Genomic DNA, 22,547 nt, shown 5'->3' with positions numbered 1-22,547 from the left:
TGTTGAAAAGTGGCTGCTGCAAGCTCCTGTGGCAATTCATGAGACTGCTTCAAGTCTCGCAAATTGCTGTGGCAACTCGCAACAGCCATTTTTTCAGTGAGACTGTGTGGGCAGGAGCAGAAGAGGATCGTTCCTACCATGATTCACCCCGCTGGACTACCAGTGATTAAGGTAGACCCGAGGGAAGTCCTACGCTGCTTTTCCAAGAGAGAGAGAGGAAGGGAGGGGGGCGCACATTGATTCTATAGCAAGGAGGGAAAGAAGGAAGGGGTGTATGGTGATGCTATAGCCAACTGACAACCAGGACAGAACCCAACACCTCACCTCGGGGGAGGGAGGGATTGCTCCCATCCCGGTTTGGCTCACTACATCACTGGACCACCAGGATTTAAGGTGGACCTAGGGAGAGGGACCTAGGTTCGGGAGGGGTGGGTGGGTGTAGTGCTGAGAGGCACTTGAATATAAACCCTCAGTTTATATTCAAGTTAATATTTATCCCCTAAAATAAAAGTGGGGGGGGGAGGGGGGAGAATGTTATCTGTTTATATTTGGATCAGTTTATATTCAAGTATATACAGTATGTGCCCAGGTTCTGCTATAAAATAGGTTCCTATCATGTGGCCTCAGAGTGCCTAAATGGAGGCACCCACTTATAGAATTGTCTTCTAAATACCAGTGAGACGATTTTATCGAAAGCAAAGTTAACTGTATTCTCCTTTCCTCATACCTCCTCAGCAATAGGTGGATCTTCTGCCTGAGCTCTTACAGTCTTCTGCTGGTCATTGTCCTTGGCTTTGTTGTCATCCTGTGACAAACTTTTGCCATTGTCCATCTCATTATCTGGTTGTGAGTCTGTGGTTAACAAATGTTTCTGCTCCAAAACGAGTCCTTCCTCCCACTGGAAGTAATCAATGGATGTTATTGCGTTTTCTGCTGCTGGCTTTGAGGGATCAATGGGCTCAGGCTTTTTAGCTGAATTTTCTTCCTCAATCATGAAACCTAACAGAAAGAACAAGAGGCTGGTGAGGATAAATGTAAATGACCCATTTTCCTTGCTGTAGCTGTTTAGGAAAGGGACAGCAAACATGCTGAGGGAAAATCAGCACTTTGCAGGGACACAATTAACAGAAGAATATATAATATGGATTGATGACTTTCTATGTAACTTTTCCAGGAACTAAACAGTTCTTCACTCCTGTCCTTGTGCTCCCTCCAAACATCTGATCTTCAGCATATCCTCAAACATGATTGAGATATCTCTAAGATCTACAAACCAATTTAAATATTTTGTTAAACTAGACTTGTTTGTAGGCAGAAGGGCCCTAGACGAGAAACATTGCTGTGACCTCTTCTGTGATTTAGTACAGTAGTACTTTTCCTTTACAGAAAAAAAAAAAGGTTTGCCTTGCCCTCTTCCAACATAGGGCTAGACTCACTAAGCAAACCGATCATGTACCGATCGGTTTGCGAGCCCTTTGTGACCCGATTTCCCTCCGACCCGATTCTGATTCCGATCCGTGCATGCAAATGAGGGAAACGGCATGCAAAGTAGGCAGGGATGCGATTCACTAAACAAAAATCTTGAACACTGACTGGGCTGGCCGATCGTGAATTCATCGGCCTGCCACGGATCGGCCACGGATCGGGCAGGTTAGTGAATCTAGCCCATAGTCATGGTAGGTAATCCTAGATCCTCTGGCAGACATGATGGTTCTTTTGCCAACAGGTGTCCAAATCTGCATCACAGAGCTATTAGTTCCCTTGTTTTAACCTAAAGAGATTGACAGCAAGTATGCCTTCCTTTCATGTTCACTTCATTAATGATAGCCTAGCCTCGAGGACTGCCTTACCTAAGTGCAAGCTATTAGCTGTGACAAAACAGTGGGGGTGGGGGAGATTTGTTAATGGTGATTCATCCTAAAAGGTGCAACTGACTCAGAGTAGGATGGTACAAACTGCAAGCAAACAATTACCCTCATTATTTCTCCCTCCGCATTTCTTAAGTGCAAATCCACACAAAAGTATAATTTATAATAGTGGAGAAACTGCAGAAAGTTCCCTCTCAGGACCATGGGGATTCAAAGAGGAATAGCCAGGAAAGGAAGGAGTTTTGAGCTGTGAGGTATTTGCACTGCATTTCTATCTATGGCTCAGTTTTGGAACCAAATAGATTGTAGTGATGGTGACACAATTACTTAGTGACGATCGATCCCAGAATAACCTAGCAGTTCTTGATTCCCAGACCCAATACAACAGTAATATTAAAAATTCCGTAAATAACCTGAAGAGCAGCTTGCATTAGACTAAAGGACCCATTATTTTCTCATACGGTGACCACACAGAAACAACTTTTACTGTGTGGTAAGTATCATGACAGCCATTTCTGTGCTTCAAAATTGCAGCCGGTAAATTTATAACTTCAATAGCCCTGAATTTTCAAAACATGTATGGGTAGTACAAGGCCTAAAATCTGGCAAAAAAACAGCCAGATACTATTCGTTAAAATATGAGGCCTGGTGTGGGGCAGCGTGAGAGCAGGCTTGAAAATTATTCAAATAGTGGCCATATCCAGCCTCTGTTTAAAAAATTATACATTTAAATTAAGCCTGCAAATTTACAGGCCTAAACTAGATGGATAGAGCTGCTGGCTATTGCATGGGCTGTATATTCAGTGACAGTACCTACATGTATTGTGGTAATTATTAAACATTAATTTAAGCCTCAGTGCTTAGATTAACTTGACTGCTGCCATCTGCCCTGTCATTTACATGTTTAATATTATGCATATTTACAGCAGTCTTAAACGTCAGCTCTGAAAATTGATACATAATATTAACTGATTGGTCATGCATTTAAAGTTATATCTGCTCTTCACCTATCAGCACGACAATGGATAAATTATACATGTAGGGGCTGGGTACAGTCAGTGATTAATATATAACTTTGATCACCAATCCTAACCTGTCCCAAATCATGCCCCATTTTTGGAAGAATAAATTTGACTGCTTTCTGAATAAAATGTTCAAATTGATCCACAGAGCCACTGATGATTTAAAAATAAAGAATGTATGCTGCCAATGACATAAATATGTTTGAATACTGGCATCTGCATAGCAATGTTAATGACTGTATGCTGTGCTTAGTTTGTGTACATAATAAATTGAATCAACTCAGGGCTAGATTCTCAAACATTTGCATTAAAAAATGACAGGCCACTGTCGCAGCCACTATAGTAGTGATTTTTTAAAAAGCGAGTCATTCTCCAAAATAAATGCTCATGCAAATGAGGTTGGCAGAGAGTAGCGAAGATTTGCTACATTTGCACGTGCCCATGTGCAGAATAAAAGCAAATAAAACCCCAACAAACAACAAATCGAGCCGCCGAAGTCAAGCTTCCCTCCACCCGACAGCAGGAGAGATGCCTACTCTCTCCTGCTGCAAAGCAACCCACCCCAACACCCCCTAGGCAGCGGGAGAGATGCCCACTCTCTCCCACCACCAAGTAACACACCCTTAAATGCCCCCTCAACAGTAGGAGAGATGCCCACTCTCTCCCGCCGCCAAGCAGCCCCCCTGTGCCTCTGAAAACCCCCGCCCTCTCCCCCTTAACTTACTTAGATGGCTGGCCTGAGTCATGGAGGGGGGGGTTGCATGGCAGTGGAAGAGAGTGGACATCTCTCCAGCTGTTGAGGGGATGTCAGGGGTGCATCTCTTGGCGGCGGGAGCAGGCATCTCTCCCACTGCCAGATGGGGTGTGGGAGGACGTTGCTTGGCAGCAGGAGAGAGTGGGCATCTCTCCTGCAGTTCTTCAATTTGTTTTTTAAATTATTTTAATTTGTGTTGGTGGGGGATTTGAGCTGTTAGACCTTACTTTCTTGTCAGTGCCTGAGCCAATCAGCGCTCAGGCACTGATCAGAAAGTAAGGCAACGATAGCTCAGATTTGTCGGTAAATTTTGGCTGCAAATGTGGCACAAGGTTAGATAATCACTTGGTGATTATAGAGAATCGCTCGGAGTGATCATTTTAATATTAACGACCTTGTTGCTATGTCAGAGACTGTTAGAAAACTCCGAAAAGACCTCGGTAAGCCGTTTTGATAATCCACCGCTAAAATACTTGCACGTTAAAGGCAGATTTTAGTTTTGAGAATCTGCCCCCCATCCCCCGCAATTAATATATACTGAAAACCCCCACTCCATGTGAAATTTCACCAAGCTAACAATGAATGAAAGTCAGCAGAAGCAAATCATATGGGGATGAGGTAAGCAAAGAAGACTGTTGGCTATAAACATTCAGGATTTCAACCACTGTCATGTGCATCAGTATCTGAGGATTACAGCAGTAAATTGACTTAAAGCCATATTACCTGATGTCTCCATTACAGAGACAGTGTGGCTCTGGATCTTGGCCGCCTGTTCTTTCTCCTCTTGTCCTTTCCCTGCAGTCGAAGTAGGCCCATCTGGTCCTGTGCTACTATCTCCTTCAAGTCCTGCCATGATAGCTCTTTCTAAGCCTGAAGAAGATAGTTCATCCAGGCTGGACAGTGAAGGTTTGTCTTTTGCAGGTGCCCTGCAGGGGGTGCTGTTGGTGCTGATGACTGCTGACACCCGCAGTGGCACTGACACAGCAAAAGGTTCTGAGATGTTCATGGCTTTCCGCTGATGACGAGGGGAGGCTTCCAGTGGAAAGAGGCTGCCCGGGAAGTTGGATTTTGCAGAGCTGTCATTGGAACTGTAGAACATTCTCCGAATCTTTGGGGATGTCTGCTCGTTCTCTAGGTCTTCATGAATACGGAACACTTTCAATTGTTCTGGGGGTGACCTCAGTAGTGGGGCCTTGGAATTGCCTTTGTCCTCTTGAAGCTCTGTCCTGCCTTCTGCTCTCACAGCCCCCTCCTGCTCCCATTCATTCTCCCGGTTGCTCAGATCATAAGTGCTGTTAGTTCCAGCAGTGCGAGATTTCAGCACAGGGATGAAAAATCCTCCTGCAGCAATAGACCTTTTGAAACGACTCATTTTTTCATCTTCACCTTAAGGAGAAAATAAACTATTCAAAATAAGATCTGACAGCTAGATTAACCAAATAGTCCATGCTTTCCCAGAGTACTGAAATACTAATAATATTGTGGAAATAAAATGAATCACATACTCCTGGAATATTCTGAAATACACATTTTCAAATGCAGAAAACTTCCCACGCAATTACCGCAGGGTTATCATAATTTTATCCTGGATTTGTACGTGTAGATAACATGGGAAAATTTTCACCAGGTCCAGAGCAATATAGAGAGATTGGTTGAGAGAAGTGGGTTCTAATGGCACACCCCCCCCCCCTCTCTCACTCCCAACTCAACCATCCTTTCCCAGATACCTTGCATCAGACCCCATGGTGGTCTCTAGTGTATCCTTCCTGGGTCTAGGATGATTCAGTGTGGCCGTTTTAGCACTGAATCGACCACGATGAATCTCCCTACACTTGGCTGTCAGTTTGGGGGCATCATAGCAGCACCTGATCTCGTTTGGGGACAGGAGCGATGCCCCTCCAAACCCCCCCAAATTATGGATACGTCCTTACTCTTTCCCATTGCTCAAGCACCCCCCTGCTGCCACTAGTACTGTCGCATACCTGTTGAAAAAAGTTTGCCGGCGCAAGAAGCATCTTCCTCCCTCTGCTTGTGCCAGCCTTGGCTCCCCTCTGACATGATGTCCTAGACCCGTGACTAGGAAGTGATGTCGGAAGGGAGCCAAGGCCAGTGCGAGCAAAGGGTGGCAGATGCTGCTCACGCCATCAAACTTTTCAAGAGGTATTTGGGGGTGGAGAAAAGGAGATGCACTGACACCCATAGCAAGACGGCACCCGGGGTGGGGGCCTCTGCTCCCCCTTATTATGCCACTGGGGCAGAGAGGAGGAGAGGCACCGACAGTGATGTGGAAAGGTGAAGAAGATGATTCAACGCAGCTGTTTCAGTTCGGCCACGATGAAAGGTCTAGTGTCACCAGTTGAGCCAATCATGGCTCAGACACAAACAGAAAGGATGACATTTTACAATAGAAACATAGAAACATAGAAGATGACGGCAGATAAGGGCCATAGCCCATCAGGTCTGCCCACTCTACTGACCCATACAATGAGCTGTGGGTTCCTCTTGCGATATGCCACTTTAGTTTATGAGCAAAAGTTTCATGGTAGAGCCATGCACTCAGCTTTTATCAACAGCTCCTTAGTTAAGATCTATCCTAGTAAGAACGGGGGTTAAGCCGGGAAGATGATTGAATCTACTATAGAGTGAGAGAGCATGGGATGAAGTTAAGAAGTGAAAGGTTCAGGAGTAATCTAAGGAAATTCTTTTTTACAGAAAGGGTGGTAGATGCATGGAACAGTCTCCCAAAAGAGGTGGTGGAGACAGAGACTGTGTTTGAAATCAAGAAAGCCTGGGACAGGCACGTGGGATCTCTTAGGGAGAGGAGATAGTGGATGATGCTGATAGGCAGACAGGATGGGACATTTGGCCTTTATCTGCCATCATGTTTCTATGTTTACTTCAATGGACATCAAGCACTTAAAGGGTTGCTTTCAATTTTACAAGGCACATTAAAAGGAATCCTTGCTGCAGAACCTAATTTGGTAGTGGGGAGAGGAGGGGACTACCAAATATTATTACAATTCCAAACACATACACACATAGCCAGCACATGTACTTCACACCATTAATTGAGAAGCAAGTATCTGTGCTTTTTATCCAGCAAACCACCTATCTTCAAACACGAACAATGTCTTTATTCTATTATTTTGGAACAACACTGGTGGTACATGTAGGTCTGCAAGGTAAACAGAAGTCGCAGGAGATAATTTTGAACAGTTCTTTTCCTCACTGGCTAAAGGCCTGACTCACTGAGGTCTTATCCTACAGACACTGGATGGGAGAAAGGCAGAACTGAACAGGCCCTATGTGGGAAGATAAGGTAAGGATAAGGTGACCATACATCCCGTTTTCAACGGGACAGTCCAGTTTCTGGGCCGACCGTCCCGTTGTCCCGACCCACCGCTTTGGGACACCAAAAATGTCCCATTTTCAGGAAGCTGTGCATGAGGACACCAGGACGGCCGATAACTTTCCCTCACTGCCGCGCAGATTGAAAACCTGGGCCGCCGCCGCTGCTTCTTGTTCTTCCCGACGTCAATTTTGACGTCGGAGAGGAAGTTCGGGGCCAGCCAATCGCTGCTTGACTGGCCCGAACTTCCTTTCCGACGTCATAATTGACAATTAATAGATGTCCCCTTTAATGAAAAAAATAAATGGTCACGTTAGGTAAGAAGCAGGATGTAGGAACAGGGTATTATTAGATCACAGGCAAATGGACAAATACCTCCTGAGGAAGGCTGTGGGGGTGATGGTGATGGTGGTGGTGGGGGGTTCTTGGTGTGCTACAAGAGAGAGGCTGTTCCAGAGAAGGTGACAAGCAAAAAAGAGGTGCAAGAGGAAAAGAGACAGACGGGAGAGATGTCTGTGCTCAGAGCAAGTTAGTTATGTAGTACAGAAAGACCAATGCACAGCCTTAAAAGAGAGAAAAGGACATTATAAATGTAACCTGAAAGAGGCTGGGAGAGACACTGTGTGTTACAGAAGAGCAGAAGGATAGGTTGATTTCCACTTCCGCATTTTAGATGAGCTGCAATGGGAATTAGAAGCATATAGCCCAGGAGATGAGGGAGGAATTGGAGGCACATTGCCCAAGGAGTAGAAGTAGTTTTTATAAATGATAAATCAATGTGGTTAGGCAATATTACTATTATGAACTTATAATGGTTATCAAATAAGATGATTTGAGCCCTGCCTGGATTAAATATTTCACAGCAGGCTTTCCAGTTGCTTTATGAATTTAGTCTGGTGGCTAAGAGTTTTCATCACGAATAAATGACAAACTACTAATGTAGTCATTTAGGCCTCATGAAATTGAATTCACTAAGTGAGGTCAAATTTTAACTTGAAGTTAGTCAATATAAATGTGAATTTAGTTTAAATAATTATTTAATAGAATGATTTGATTCTCGCCATCAAAGGCTCTTTATTTAGCCTGTAAGCCGTTTAGAGCTCCAGAATACAAGCTCAGTAACCTTGGTAGGAAATGGAGGGAGGGGGAAAGAGAGAAGCACCCATGGGGGAGAGAGGGGGTTGGAGAGAGGGAGAGAGAGAAGCTCACACATTGGGAGTTGGAGGGAGGGAAGCACTACAATGGTACAGAAGATGGGAAGGGGGACTAAAGAAATGATGAAAGGTGGGGAGGGGCAGGGGTGATACTGGTGAAAGGTGGGGGGTGGGGTGGGGCAATGGTATGACTGGTGGGGGAGGGTCCAGGCCAGGGGAAGGGTCACGTGTGTTCTTTTTTCACTTCACAAATATGATAACCCTAGTATACGGGGTGTTGTTACAAATGGATTCCAAAGTGGAAAAGATTTGGTTTGTACTTTTAATCTGTCCGTTTCCAAAATGAACTTGGAGGAGTTAAAAATAGTAAACGGAAGTCTGCACTTATGTCTGAAGACAAGAGAATGGACGCAGTATATATATTGTAGAGAAACACACTCCTGTATTCACACACACTAACATACAGCTATCCCAACACAGGCATAAACCCCCACAATGTCGCTGATTCCCATTTTATCCCCATGGAGCAGCTATTAGGCTGGTTAAGACTTACCTTCAACGGGCAGAGAGCACAAGGAATCCATACTTTTAGCAGGTCGAATGGTCGCTTTTTCTGTGAAAACAAACAAAAAATCGCAAGCTATTGCGAGGTATAATCTCAATTAAAACTGACAAAGTAGGCTCTGGTCCTCAAAATCGTATGCCTCAATAATAAATTGAGTTGACTATATAGTTTCCGAAGAGTTTCATGGTGAAGGTTTTATGGGATAAACCACCAGGTCTTTCCCCAACCCATAGCATTTAGCCACATGACCGCTGCAGTTGGTATGTCATATATTGCCACCCTCCCGGCACTTTGAGTTGGCTATGGGAAGAGAGGCTACTCAGAATGGTCAGTGGTAAAAGGAAGCAGGGGAGACCAAAGGCCCATTGGCTGGATAGTCTCAAGAATGATTTGGGAAAGAACATTAAGCAATTGAAAGAAGCTGTGGAAAACAGGGAAGCATGGCGAGGACTGGCCTACAGAGTATCCAAGGGTTGGACACGAATGAATAGATAATAGTAGTACATAATAATGTATCACCCGCCTTGGTCAAAGAAGTGCAGTGTACCAGCAGAGCAGCAACCAAAAAAGCAAATAGAATGTTAGGAATTAGGAAAAGAAATAGAAAATAAAACACTGGATATTATAATTCCTCTGTATTGGCCTGTGGTATAATTATACCTCGATTTGGTCATCACATCTCGAAAAAGATACAGCAGGAGGAAAGGATGCCGAGAATGGTGACCAAAATGATAAAGCGGAAGGAACAGCAAAAGAGGAAAGGCAAAAGAAGCTGTGGCTCTTCAGCTTCGAGAAGAGACAGCTTTGGGGAGATGAGAGAAATCTATAAAATTCTGAGTAGAGTGGAAGCCAGAGAGCCCGTGGAACGAGGAGTAAAGGCAGGGCTGGCTCAACCTGTGGACCAGGTGAGCACTGGCTCAGGGTGACCCTGATAAAGGGTGCCAAAATCCCAGTCTAGCATTTCTCCTCCACTGCCTCCCTTTCTGCTTATGATCCAGTTTCTCCTCTCTCAAAACATAAGAACATAAGAACATAAGAACTGCCATCTCCGGATCAGACCTTCGGTCCATCAAGTCCGGCGATCCGCACACACGGAGGCCCTGCCAGGTGTACACCTGGCGTAATTTATAGTCCACCATATCCTTATATGCCTCTCTTAAGGAGATATGCATCTAGTTTGCTCTTGAAGCCTAGGACGGTCGATTCCGCAATAATCTCCTCTGGGAGGGCATTCCAGGTGTCAACCACTCTCTGAGTGAAGCAAAACTTCCTGACGTTAGTCCTGAACCTGTCCCCCCTTAGCTTCATTACATGTCCTCTAGTCCGTGTCAAATTGGACAATGTAAATAATCTTCTCTGCTCTATTTTGTCGATTCCTTTCAGTATTTTGAAGGTCTCGATCATATCCCCACGCAGTCTCCTTTTCTCAAGGGAGAACAATCCTAGTGTTATAAGTCTGTCCTCGTATTCCAGTTTCTCCATACCCTTCACCAGTTTTGTTGCTCGTCTCTGCACCCTCTCCAGCAGTTTTATATCCTTCTTTAGGTAGGGAGACCAATGTTGGATGCAGTATTCCAAGTGTGGTCTGACCATTGCCCTATAAAGCGGCATTATAACTTTCTCCGATCTACTCGAGATTCCTTTCTTTATCATGCCCAACATTCTATTTGCCTTCTTTGCCGCTGCCGCGCATTGTGCTGACGGCTTCAGGGTCCTATCTATCAGTACACCCAGGTCCTTTTCTTGTTCACTCTTCCCCAGAGTTGCACCTGACATTGTATTCTCGTATTCCTTATTCTTATTGCCTAAATGCATTACCTTGCATTTCTCCACATTGAACTTCATCTGCCATTTCTCCGCCCATGTTTCTAACCGACACAAGTCGCTCTGGAGTTTCTCTCTATCCTCCTGCGATCTGATCATCATTGCTCCCCCTCCCCCCCAATGTACCTTCACACTCTACAGCAGGGGTGTCAAAGTCCCTCCTTGAGGGCCGCAATCCAGTCGGGTTTTCAGGATTTCCTCAATGAATATGCATAAGATCTATTTGCATGCACTGCTTTCATTGTATGCTAAAAGCTCTCATGCATATTCATTGGGGAAATCCTGAAAACCCGACTGGACTGCACACCCCTGCTCTAAAGGGTGCCAACAGCAGCAGAGGTCCACACATATACTGTCTGAGCCCAGCATGAATCCTTCCCTCTGCCTCTTCCTATTCCCTCTGATGTAAATTTCTGTTTTCTCTGGCACGGCAGGATAAAGCAGATGGAAGGCTCTGTGCTGGACACAGGCAGCATGTGTGAACTGCTGTTTCCTCAAGGCTTCTGCCAGATGGTAAAGGTATATGGGGGTAGGGATTTAGAGAGAAGAGAAGGTACTGGATTGTAGATGGGGGAAGGTGTGCCTATGCAAAAGTTGGTTCAGGGCATCACAGTCCCTTGAGCTGTTCCTGGGTAAAGGAAGGAGAAGTTATTTACTTTTTTTAAAAGTAGTGTGCCCTGAGGTTACTACATAGTACTTTTATATATTCTTTATTTTGGCATCAATATAATAATGTAATTCATGAGACACTTGTTTCGGCAGGAAAATACAACTGTTCAGGAATTCATTGTTGGAGGATGTTGTAAAAGCAAGTAGTCAATCCAGAAAGAGCAGAACAGTCCAGGTCTTCAAATCAAAGGGAATTTAATAACAAAGACACATAAAACAGTGAATCAACTCGACTGTTTTATAAAAGCAGGTAGAGCAGCGTGAGTTAAAAAAAAAAAAAAAAAAGAGTGATTTGGGAATCTAGCTCCTTTTTGGATCTGCTAGGGATATGTAACCTGGATTGACCAGTAGGGCATTCTTCTGTTTGTACGAGCTACTGGTATGTTAGGGGATGAGTCATATTGAGGGCCATTTTTGATATGACATCCAAGTCCAAGTTCGGACGTTTTGTGGATACGCACAAAAATCCAGTACTGAACATGCCCATTTTCAAAACTGCCTTCACATTGGGAGTTTTTTAAACTCATAGAACATAAGAGTTGTCATACTGGGTAAAACCACAGGTCCATCAAGCCCAAGTTACAAGTATCTGGTAAAGATCCCAAGGAATAAAACAGGTTTTCTGCTGCTTATCCTAATAAGCAGTGGATTTCACCAAGTCATCTTAATAATGGCTTAGGGACGTTTGTTTTAGGAAACATCTACCTTGTTTTTTTGAAAATGGCCATTTTTCAGAAACGTATCTATCTTTTTGGGAACCATTTTTGAAAAGAAAAAAAAACACATCCAAAAGAAAAATGCATACAACATGTAGGAAAAGAAAAGACTTTGCTTTCACCTGAAAGCTTCTGTCCTCTCACAAACACACTCCCATTACGGCTCAGTTTGGATTTGGCCTCAGATCCGGAACGGCCCAGATTAAAGATTGACTTCCATTTCTTTGACTTGGTTGACAGCTTTCTCCTAAAAAACACACACAATTATGAGAGTTAAAAGTGATCCTGCATATATATTGTTTTTAAAAACATGTAATATGTGGATAGTAAACATTTTGTTATCATTCATGATTAAGCAAAGGTGCAGGCCAGGCCATGTTGACCCCAGCTGCTGGCTGTAGTTTTGGTTTTGGCCAAAATCGAAGAAATCAGTTTCAAGCATCCTCTAATTTTCTTTGATTTGCTTTATATTTACTACTTAGTAGCTTCATTGCATGTTCCCCTAGTCCTTGTATGTTTGTGAAGAATAAGAGTGATTTACATCTTCCTGTTCCACTCTACTCAAAATTTTATAGTGAAATTCCAATAATACCTGAAACTAAGCAATTACTTCTTCAAATAACCTTTACTAAAGATTAAAAAGGTAAGAAAGTTTAAAGTTTTCACTAACTACTTATCTGCAAACACATTCACTCTTATTTGACATGCAGTTCTTATCTATGCCCTTCCCCTACCACAGTACAGAACTTTCTAGCACAGATCACCACACATGTGAGGGACTTCCCATGCTGGTGTCATCATATGGAGATACCTCACTTCTATGCCAAGCTAGAATTATAGGGTCCCTGATAATTGGTCTAATGACAGTTCGTCTAACAGACAATTGGTCTAATGACAATTGGCCTAAAATATAAAACCTCTCATGAATCGGTTGGTCTAAAAAACAATTGGTCTAAACAAAAGAGGAGACAGGATACTGATACAAAAATCAGTGCAATTTTGTAAGAAAAAATTACAGCAAGATAAAGAAATTAAAGATTAGCATGCAAACTTCATGAAAAGTTAATTTTATAAACATATATATCAGTGAAGAAAGTTATGTAATATGAGAAAATTAAAAAGAATGAAAGTTTGTCAGTGTTGCTACCACGGCTTAGTAAAAGAGGATTTATATGTACAGTGGAATAAGATATGAAGAACTGGTCAAAGCTATTCCAGGTGCAGACAGGGCAGGATTAATTCGTCGAGGGCCCCTAGGCACACAAGTACACTGGGCCCCCTGTCCCGCCCCACCCCACCATGCGCCCAGGCGTAAATAGGAAGCTGCATCAGAGGGAAGCTTTGGGCAAGCAGCACCGCTTGCACAATTACAGTTCCTGTTGCCTTTCTTACTCGTGCTGCTTGCTTGTCTTACTTTCCGTCGATGAGGGGGGGGCCGCGTTGCTGATCGGGGTGGGGCCTACATTGCCGATCGGGGGGGGGGGCACGTTGCCGATCGATGCTGGAGGGGTCCATCACCGTTTGGAAAAAACAATGTTGATGCCCTCCTTCATCAGGCCCCCCCCTGACCATTTCAGGCCCTAGGCACGTGCCTACTTGGCCTACTGGTTAATCCTGCCCTGGGTGCAGAGTGAGTGGATAGTCAGTCACTAGAAGAGCCAGGCTTTCACCTACTTCCTGAAGTATAGGTAGTTGAGTTTGATGTAGTCCCTCAGGGAATACTGGAGATGTTCATCTGTCATGTTGGAACGTTGTGTACTGTCATTTTCAGATGGGAAAACACAGATTCACACAAATAAGCTGAATCGAAACAGGAGTGTACAGCTTCACTGCATCTTCTCAAGTTGGGAAATTTGTCTCTAGGCACTAGCTTCCAAAACGATTCTTGCTCAGCATGAGTCTTGAGAAAAATGTCATTTTTAAGGGTTCATATTTTCTTTTCAAGAGATGGCTTGTTCAATGAGCAATTTTTACTGATAGCAGCTGCAGTTTCTTTAATATCCATATGTATTTTGAATGGGTATGACAAGTACTCCACAACTGTTCCAATTCTTTGGAAGTCACAGAATCTATTTTCGAATTCCTGGATAACAGAACAGATTTCTGTCACATATTTTTTGTTCTGAAAAACAAAATTTGGATATTGTCCCAGATGGTCCTGCGTATTAGGAAGATGATCAAAAATGTTGTTTGTAAGGTCAGTCATCATTAGCTCAAATTTACTCTTGTAGGATGAAACTGTACTCACCATCTCACAAATGCATTTGTTTTTACCTTGTAGTTCAAGGTGCATATCACTTAGTTTGCCTGTAAAGTCAGAAAGAAATGTCAGATCACATAACCACTCCTCATCTTCCAACTCTGCTTGGTCATCTCCCCTCTCCTACAATAAACTTTTTATTTCATTCAGCAAATCACGAAATCTTTGCAGAAATTTGTGCCTACTTAGCCATCTTACATCTGTGTGTAAAATGATTTCCGCTGCACCTTCATCAAGAGTAATATTGAAAAGCCGTATTTGAAGTGATCTTCCATGAACTGAATTTACAATTTTGAAAGTGATGTCCATAACAGTCTTTGTATTGAGTCTCTTGCTTGCCAAAACTTGCTGGTGAATGATGCAGTGGTAAAAAAGGAAATCTGAGAAGTCGTCATGCTTTCTACAGAGGGCTATGAAACTCTTAACCTCACTTGTCATTGCTCCATCAGTAGTGACAGAAACAAGTCTATGCAATGGAAGATTACACTTTGTCACAAAAGAATGGAAAGAATTGAATATTTCCTGACTAGTAGTTCTCCCTTTTATAGAAATCATTCCAAGTAGTTCTTCTTTAACACTGAAGTCTTCAAAAACCATCCGGATAAAGACTAGTAACTGGGCTATGTCTCTTATGTCTGTAGATTCATCCAGTTGGAGTGAGAAAGCAACACAATTTGAAACATCCTTCAACAATTGTTCAGTTGTGGTTCCACACATCTTTTCTATTCGCTGCAATACAGTGTTTCTTGACAATTGTACATCTTGAATAGCAGCTATGATATCTTTCTTATTTTTAAATCCTTCAAAAAGATTGTCAGCTGCTTCAAGAAAACAATCTTTTACAAATTCCCCTTCAGTGAAAGGTTTGCATTTCTTTGCAATCAGGTTGCTGACCTTGAAGGATGCTTTGGTTGCATTGACCAAATGTGACCTTGGCTTCATCATCAACTGTTGCTGAGTAGCCAATTTCGATTTAAGTTCTTTGAGCTTCAGTTTACGAATTTCACTTTTGGGTGGAAAATCAGCATCAAACTTATTGCTATGCAGAGCCTTATAATGACGTTCCAGATTACCCTTTTTGGGCATGGATATTGGGGCGTTACAAATTAGACAACGCCACTTTTCTTTCACCATGATGAAGAAGTAGTCCATTTCCCATTCATCATGAAAGTGGTAGGTTTTGCTCTTCTTTGGAACACTCATTTTCGTTATACTGGGGTGGCTGGATGTAAGAAGGCCAAATCTGCTAAGTTAGTATAAACACTAGCTGAATCTGGTCTAAAACTGTCACTGCCCCAAAGTATTAAAGATCAACAAGAACTGAAGACCTCTGGATGGTGTGCAATACAAGGCCTGGAGATGCCAAAACCACACATGCAGTTCTAAAAGTAAAAATAAGAATTCATCATACTAGCACCAATAATCAAACACCATCAAACAATCATCAAAAAACCTCAAACATCAGTCCAGCAAACCAGATAAAATTAAATACCACCACATGCGATTTAATAAATTCTGCACACAGTGTAGAATCAACGCAAAGGCTAGGCAAAATAAAGTTGCAGAGGCAAGTAAAAGTCACAGTGGTTTGGACCAATTTGAAGGCAAGGCATAGGCAAGTTAGAACAAAATTGGAAAAGCCCGCCAAAATCACCAAATTCTTGATACTTTGTTGTGTCTGCCCAAAAATGTTTAATGAAAGTCAACTATAAAGCAACCAACAACCAGCACACGACACAATTAATACGGTAAGTGTATTCAGGTAAAGCCCGGGAAAATGGGGTGTTGGGGCGGGGCAGGAATGGGCGATTCTGAGAGGCAGGAGACCAGGTATGATGCCATGCGCCCCAATATACCTGCAGGCAAGATTCCCACAGGCAGGGAAAAAAGACAGGCAAAGGATCAGCGGCGGCGGCAAGCCCTCGGCAGAATACCTGCCGGCACGAGTTCTCTCCTAGCGATGGGGTGAGCCGCTGGAGAGATGGAGCCAAGTGGGGCTGGTGATCTACCTCTGACCCCTCTATGATCTACAGGTAGATCACGATCTACTTGTTGGACATACCTGGTATAGAACATCGAATACATAAATAAATGTAAAGCTGTTCCTATGATCCCTTGCTGATATATTCCATGCTAAAAACTGTGTGGGATATAAGAAACTATATGGTATTTTAAGTAAGCTCTCCTCAGCAATACTGGGTTTTAAATTTATTTATTTACCACCTTTTTGTAGATATTCATCCATGCACATCTGAACATAGGTAATAGACAATTATAGCAGTAAAAACATTTAAATAGTAGTAATTATGGCACAGTATAGGAAAGAGATTGGGACTTATATACTGCCATTTTGTAGTTTTACAACCATACTCAAATTAGTTTACATACAGGTACGTCAAGCATTTTCCCTATCTGTCACGGTGAGCTCACAACCTATCTAATGTATCTGGGGCAGTAGAGGATTAAGTGACTTGCCCAGGGTCACAAGGAGAAGTGTGCGATTTGAACCCACAACCTCAGGGCCCTGAGGCCATAGCTTTAACCCCACTATGCCACACTCTCCCATGCTACTTACAACCTCAATACAATACAAAATAAAACATCCTAACAAACATCATAGGAGGTGTTGTTAGGGATACTCCTTGGGAGGACCTTAATGTTCTTGGAGGTGAGGAAGGAAAGGAAAAAGTTAAAACCAGAGGACATAATTTGAGGTTGAGGGGTGGTAGACAAGAGTAATGTAAGGAAATTCTTCTTTGCGGAGAGGGTGGTTGATGCCTGGAATGCGCTCCCAAGGGAGGTGCTGGAGAGGAAAACGGTGACAGAGTTAAAAAAAAGCGTGGGATGAACACAGAGGATCTCTAATCAGAAAATAATAGTATATATTGAAGAACTAAGGCCAGTACTGGGCAGACTTGCACAGTCTGTGTCCATATATGGCCATTTGTTTGAGGATGGGCTGGGGAAGGCTTCAATGGCTGGATGGTTTAGATGGGCTGGAGCGAACTTTGATGGAGACTTCAGTAGATGGAACTTAAGCACAGTACCGAGCAGAGCTTTGGGTTTCTGGCCCAGTAATTTAAAGAGAGGGTAAAGTTAGGCAGACTGGATGAACCATTCGGGTCTTTATCTGTTGTCATTTACTATGTTACTATATCCTGTTTAAGTATGGTCCATTTCTTTTAAAGGCTCTGAAGATCATGCATAGAGTTTTAAATTTAGCCCTGTATTGTACTGATAGCCAAGGAGGTTTTTGCAGATATGGTATGACTTGATCATGTTGTTTACAACCTTCTATCAGTCATTCTGTGGCATTCTAAATCACCTGGAGCTGGTGCAAGCCCTTTGTAGTAAGACCAATGTAGAATACATTAGAATAATCTAGTTGATGTTATCATGGTGTGAACCACTGTGACAAGATTTGCCTTCTCAGTATATGGAGAGAGGCAGTGTAGTTGTTGCAGATGATAGAAGCAGCTACTGGAGGTTGCTTGGATTTGAGGAATCAATGTAAGTGTTGAGTCAAGCTGCACCCCAAGGATCCTGACTTTTGATTTAAGCAGGACTTTGTGTCTCACCAAAGAGAATTTGATGTCAGATATGTGTCCAGTCAGGAAGGTGATCAGAGTTGGATGGGCATTAGCCCTGCTTGTGATGAGGCCATAAGCAAGAACTTTTAATTATGCACCAAGTTCCCATTTTCAGCACTTCAGGCATTGATTTCAGGCCTCCTCCTGTCATTGTTTCAGCATTCATGATTCAAAGGCTCATTCATTCAGCACCCCAGGGAGAAGCAGCAGATTTACATTTCCCTCTGACCTATGAAGGGGTCTTATTTATTTGATCTGTTATACTGATAGAGAAGACTTCACTCTCCCCTGTGTTCAATGAGCAGAGAGGCTATTTAACAGCTCCAGCAACATTCCCCTGTAAGTAGACATCTGGTGTCAAAGAAACAAGTTTTTCCAGAAAATCGGAGATAAGCTCAGAAATTTTCCAAACTGCCTCCAAGTTCAGGTACGATAAACAACCAGTGTACAGCTGAATACAGCACTTATGTGTCATAAATTCTTCGGAGCAAGATCTAAGAGACTCAATGGTTATATGATGGGAAAGGTTACTCTATACAGTATACAACATTTTTTTTATTTTTTTTTTTTTAATCTTCATTGATTTTTTAAGCATACACAAAGTGCAACAATTATACAGTCAAAGATACCAAAGAACAGCACTTACATACTTGTAAATAACTGAAACAAATTACCCATCTCCCCCCCCATTTCTCCCTCCCTCCCTACCTGGATGTGTGTATGTAGTAACTAAAGTTATTAATCATTCCGTTGTTTAACGAATGACTCCAATGGACTCCAAATAACTTTTAAAATCTTACTATTCCCAGATTGTTCAGTACACAACATTTCAAAGGAGGTTTTTTGTAAGTACAACTTTAAAATCCAAATTCCAAAAACATCCATTTTCAAAACCACTAGACATCCACTTTTTATTTTTTTGAAAATTGCCTACTTAGATGTCTTAGCCATCAAGATATCCAACTTTAGGACACCTAAGTTTATTGGGACATTTTCGACCACAAAAATTTCCAAGTTCAAAACATCCAAATCCAGACCATTTGCACATGGAAGTGCCAGCATTGTAACGGACATAGACATGCCAATAGACCAGTGGGGCAACTTAGAGGGTACTGCTGTGAACATCAAGACCAGGCATTCTTCCAAAGAGAAACTTTTTAAATGTATCTAGAAATCTGCTTATGGTATCACTAACCTGAATCTATAATACATCTAGGGCTTCCAATTTTAGATTTTCAACTGATAAAACAAAAATATGCTTATGTTTATTAAGAACTTTATATACAGTGGTACCTTGGATTACGAGTATAATCCGTTCCAGGAGCATGCTCGTAATCCAAAATGCTCGTTTATCAAAGCGAGTTTCCCCATAGGAAATAATGGAAACTCGCTTTGATATGTTCCCCCCCCCACCTCCCCCCCTGAGGCCAGCAGCGCTGCTCCCCCCCCATGAGAACCGGCATTGCTCCCCCTGAAGGCCCCCCCACCGTGAACTGGCACCCTCCCCTCCGCGATCCGGCACCCCCCGTCGCCATCGTCCACCCCCCTCCGCCGCCATCGGGCACCCCCCCCCCCCCGCTGCGACCTGAGGTCCCCCCAATCCACCCGAACCCTCTTCTTACTTTAGTGTAGCCTACGCACCTGCACCGGCACCGGCACCGGCACCAGCATGTCCTGTGCGTCGGTGCCGGTGCCAGAAGATCTGCCTCCTGTACACTAGGGCTCCTTTTACTAAGCTGCGATAGAGTTTTTAGCATGCGCTAAACCCACGCTATGTGGCTAGAACTAACGCCATCTCAATGCTGGTGTTAGCATCTGGTGCGCGCTAAAACCGCTATCGCAGCTTAGTAAAAGGAGCCCTTAGTGTATTTATTTGTATAATTTGAGTGTGAAACACATTAGGCCGATATCTTCTAAAAATCCATGCTGCTTCTGATTTGTGGGAATTAAGAACCATCTGATGAGAATTGATTCAAAAGGCTATTTTCTCAAGTTTGTGATCTAGACTTTATTAGAAAGAATGATCCCAGGTATCATACAATCCCCGAAAATTAGACCTATCCCGAAAATAAGCCCTAGCATGATTTTTAAAGATGCTCCTAATATAAGCCCTACTCCAAAAATAAGCCCTAGTTAAGACTGACCTCGAAGCCACCCCCCACCTCAATGTCCCCAACACTCCCTGATTTCATCCTTGACACTAGTGCTGCCTGATTTACTGAAAAAAAAAAGACTTGTCAATTCAGCAACCGCCACCCCTGCTGCTTTAGGAGACCTCAGAGCGGAGGTAAGTCAGTCTCACGGTGGGAGGGTCGGTGGGGGTGTGCTGCACAAGGGGATGGAAGGGAGGGAGGGATAAAAAGATGCTGCACAAAGGGATGGATGAGAGGAGAGGAAAGATGTTGCACATGGGGGGGAGGGGTTTAAAGGAAAGAGGAAGAATTGGGGTGGAGGAGAAGAAGGGAGAGATGAATGTTGTACATGAAAAAAATAAGACATCCTCGAAAGTAAGCCCTAGTGTGTTTTTTGGACCCAAAATTAATATAAGACACTGTCTTATTTTTAGGGAAACATGGTAACAAGTATGCACTGATCCCTAAGCCTTGAATCAAAGTCACTTATATGGAAATGAAAACATTAAATAAAGCCTGGGCTAAAAATAGAACCCTGGGATCAGGGGTGCAGCCAGTGGGGGTCTGGCCCCTTCTGCATTAATGGCTGGCAGGGATTCCCTAACCCCTATTTGTCCCATTTGTCTGTTTTGATTAGACTGTAAGCTCTATCGAGCAGTCTCTTACATGTTTAATGTACAGCACTGCGCATGTCTGTCAGTGCTATAGAAATGATAAATAGCAGTGCCACTAAAAATGTTCAGTTAGCGTCGTCCATTTCAAAATTGGATTATTTAGGGGGTGGGTCAACACTTGGCTGATTAATTATCGATTTTCAGCACTTAACCAGCCAAGATAGTCACATAAAAAGGGCCGCATACAAGTCAGTCCTATCTTTCTGTAGTAAAATTCTTTCTAGCTAGTCCTAATGAAAAAATTACTGAAACAATTTTACTTTTAAATGGTCAATCTTATTCGATATCTCCTACGCTGAAAATTTTAGGGGTTATTTTAGATCGATCCTTATCTTTTAAGGCCCATACAGATTCTCTGGTTAAGAGATGTTTTATTGTCCTCTGGAAACTGCGTACTATTAGGAAATATTTTGATTTTATATCATTTAAAATCCTGGTTCAATCTTCAGTCCTTTTAATATTAGATTATTGTAATGTTATTTATCTAAGATCGTATAAAATAACTACTAGCCAACTAAAAATCATACAAAATACAGCTATTCGTTTGATTTTTAATCTGAAAAAATACAATCATATCAGTATATATTATCAAAAGCTTCATTTGCTACTGTTTGAGGCTAGAGTGTTATTTAAATTTGGATGCATTTGTTTTAAAGTTTTATTTGGCTTAGCACCGGCTTACCTTGTTTCTTATTTTAGTTTTTTTATTTCTAAGAAAAATATTCATAGATCTGGTTGGCTTTATTTTCCTTTAGCAAATGCATGTCGTTACAAAAAGTTTTTGGATAGGCCCTTAGCATTCCAAGCAGAATTAATGAATTCATGTTTGAATCTTTTCGTTTCTCCATTTCTTACTATCAATTTCAAAAAGATCTTAAAACCCACTTATTTAAACAATATAATATACATTACTGATTTTCATATTATCACGTAGTTATAATGTACTTTTAATCTTTTTATCTATACTTATTTTAGTTTATATTGTGTTTTTTTATTCATTAGTTTTAATGCTTGTATTAGTTACTTAGAATTTTATTATGTATGATGTTATTATTATATTGCATGCTGAGTACCTATTGTTTAAACCGTTATGTTAACCACTGGTTAGGCAGTATATAAAAATAAATTATTATTATTATTAACCTATAGCTGGTTTAGTGCTGAATAACTAGCTATGTTTCCGCTGGCTTGGTATTGAATTTCTGGGGATAATGCCAGTGGCGGTCAGAAAAATGCTGATCACTGCTGGCTGAATATCGAGCCTGGTGGTTATTGGATAAATACCAGAAATACACCACTTCCCCTAATACTCTCCCACCCCTTTACTAACTTGTCTTGAATTCACCACTCAGGGCTACTTTTATGAAGCCATGCTAGCGGGGTTAGCATGCACGACTTTTAATCACGCGCTAACCCCCATGCTGGCCAAAAAACTACCGCTTGCTCAAGGTAGGCATTAGTGGCTAGCACGGCCGGCGGTTTAACGCGTGGCTTGATAAAAGGAGCCCTCAGTCTTTCCCCCTCTTTTACAAAGGTGCGCTATGCTTTTTAGCATGGGTTATACAAGCGCTAAACACTAATGTGTGCATGTTATCTTATGGACGTGTTAGCGGTTAGCGCATGCGTTGATTTAGTGCACGCTAAATCCGTGCTAAAAAGCTTAATGTGCCTTTGTAAAAGAGGGCCCTTGTGCCTGTTCTGAGGTATTCAATTCAATCAGAAAAGGTACCCAACAATAGTACCTATGATGCAAAAATACTGACTTTTTTGTACCCTCAAAGAACCCCTTATCTGTAGAATAAATGCATAAATTTACAATTCATAAACATGTAAAAATAGAAGCCCTAAATATGTTCTAAACACTTTGTGATTTCTTTCTGGCACTATTAGCAAAGTGAGAGGACCAACAATATATTTGCATATTTGTTCTTAATTAAGCAATGTTCTCATTAACTACGTCTGGATTTTTT

The 22,547-nt window shown here is 42.3% G+C and overlaps 1 protein-coding gene across 1 annotated transcript in view; it reads right to left on the bottom strand.

Moving 5' to 3' along the window:
• Positions 1–22,547, bottom strand: part of ARHGAP31 (Rho GTPase activating protein 31) — a 260,085-nt gene that overhangs the window by 10,106 nt on the left and 227,432 nt on the right. The window contains exons 8-11 of the mRNA XM_033941960.1: positions 12,044–12,168; positions 8,701–8,760; positions 4,368–5,030; positions 728–999 (exon numbers count right to left, since the gene is read on the bottom strand). Coding sequence (XP_033797851.1) covers positions 728–999; positions 4,368–5,030; positions 8,701–8,760; positions 12,044–12,168 — 1,120 coding nt within the window. The remainder of the gene's footprint in view (positions 1–727; positions 1,000–4,367; positions 5,031–8,700; positions 8,761–12,043; positions 12,169–22,547) is intronic.

The sequence above is a fragment of the Geotrypetes seraphini genome, chromosome 4 (assembly GCF_902459505.1).
Source record: "Geotrypetes seraphini chromosome 4, aGeoSer1.1, whole genome shotgun sequence".
In the NCBI taxonomy this organism is placed as follows: Eukaryota; Metazoa; Chordata; class Amphibia; order Gymnophiona; family Dermophiidae; genus Geotrypetes; species Geotrypetes seraphini.
Note: the sequence above shows the minus strand (reverse complement) of the source record. Positions and strands in the feature narration are given on the sequence as shown.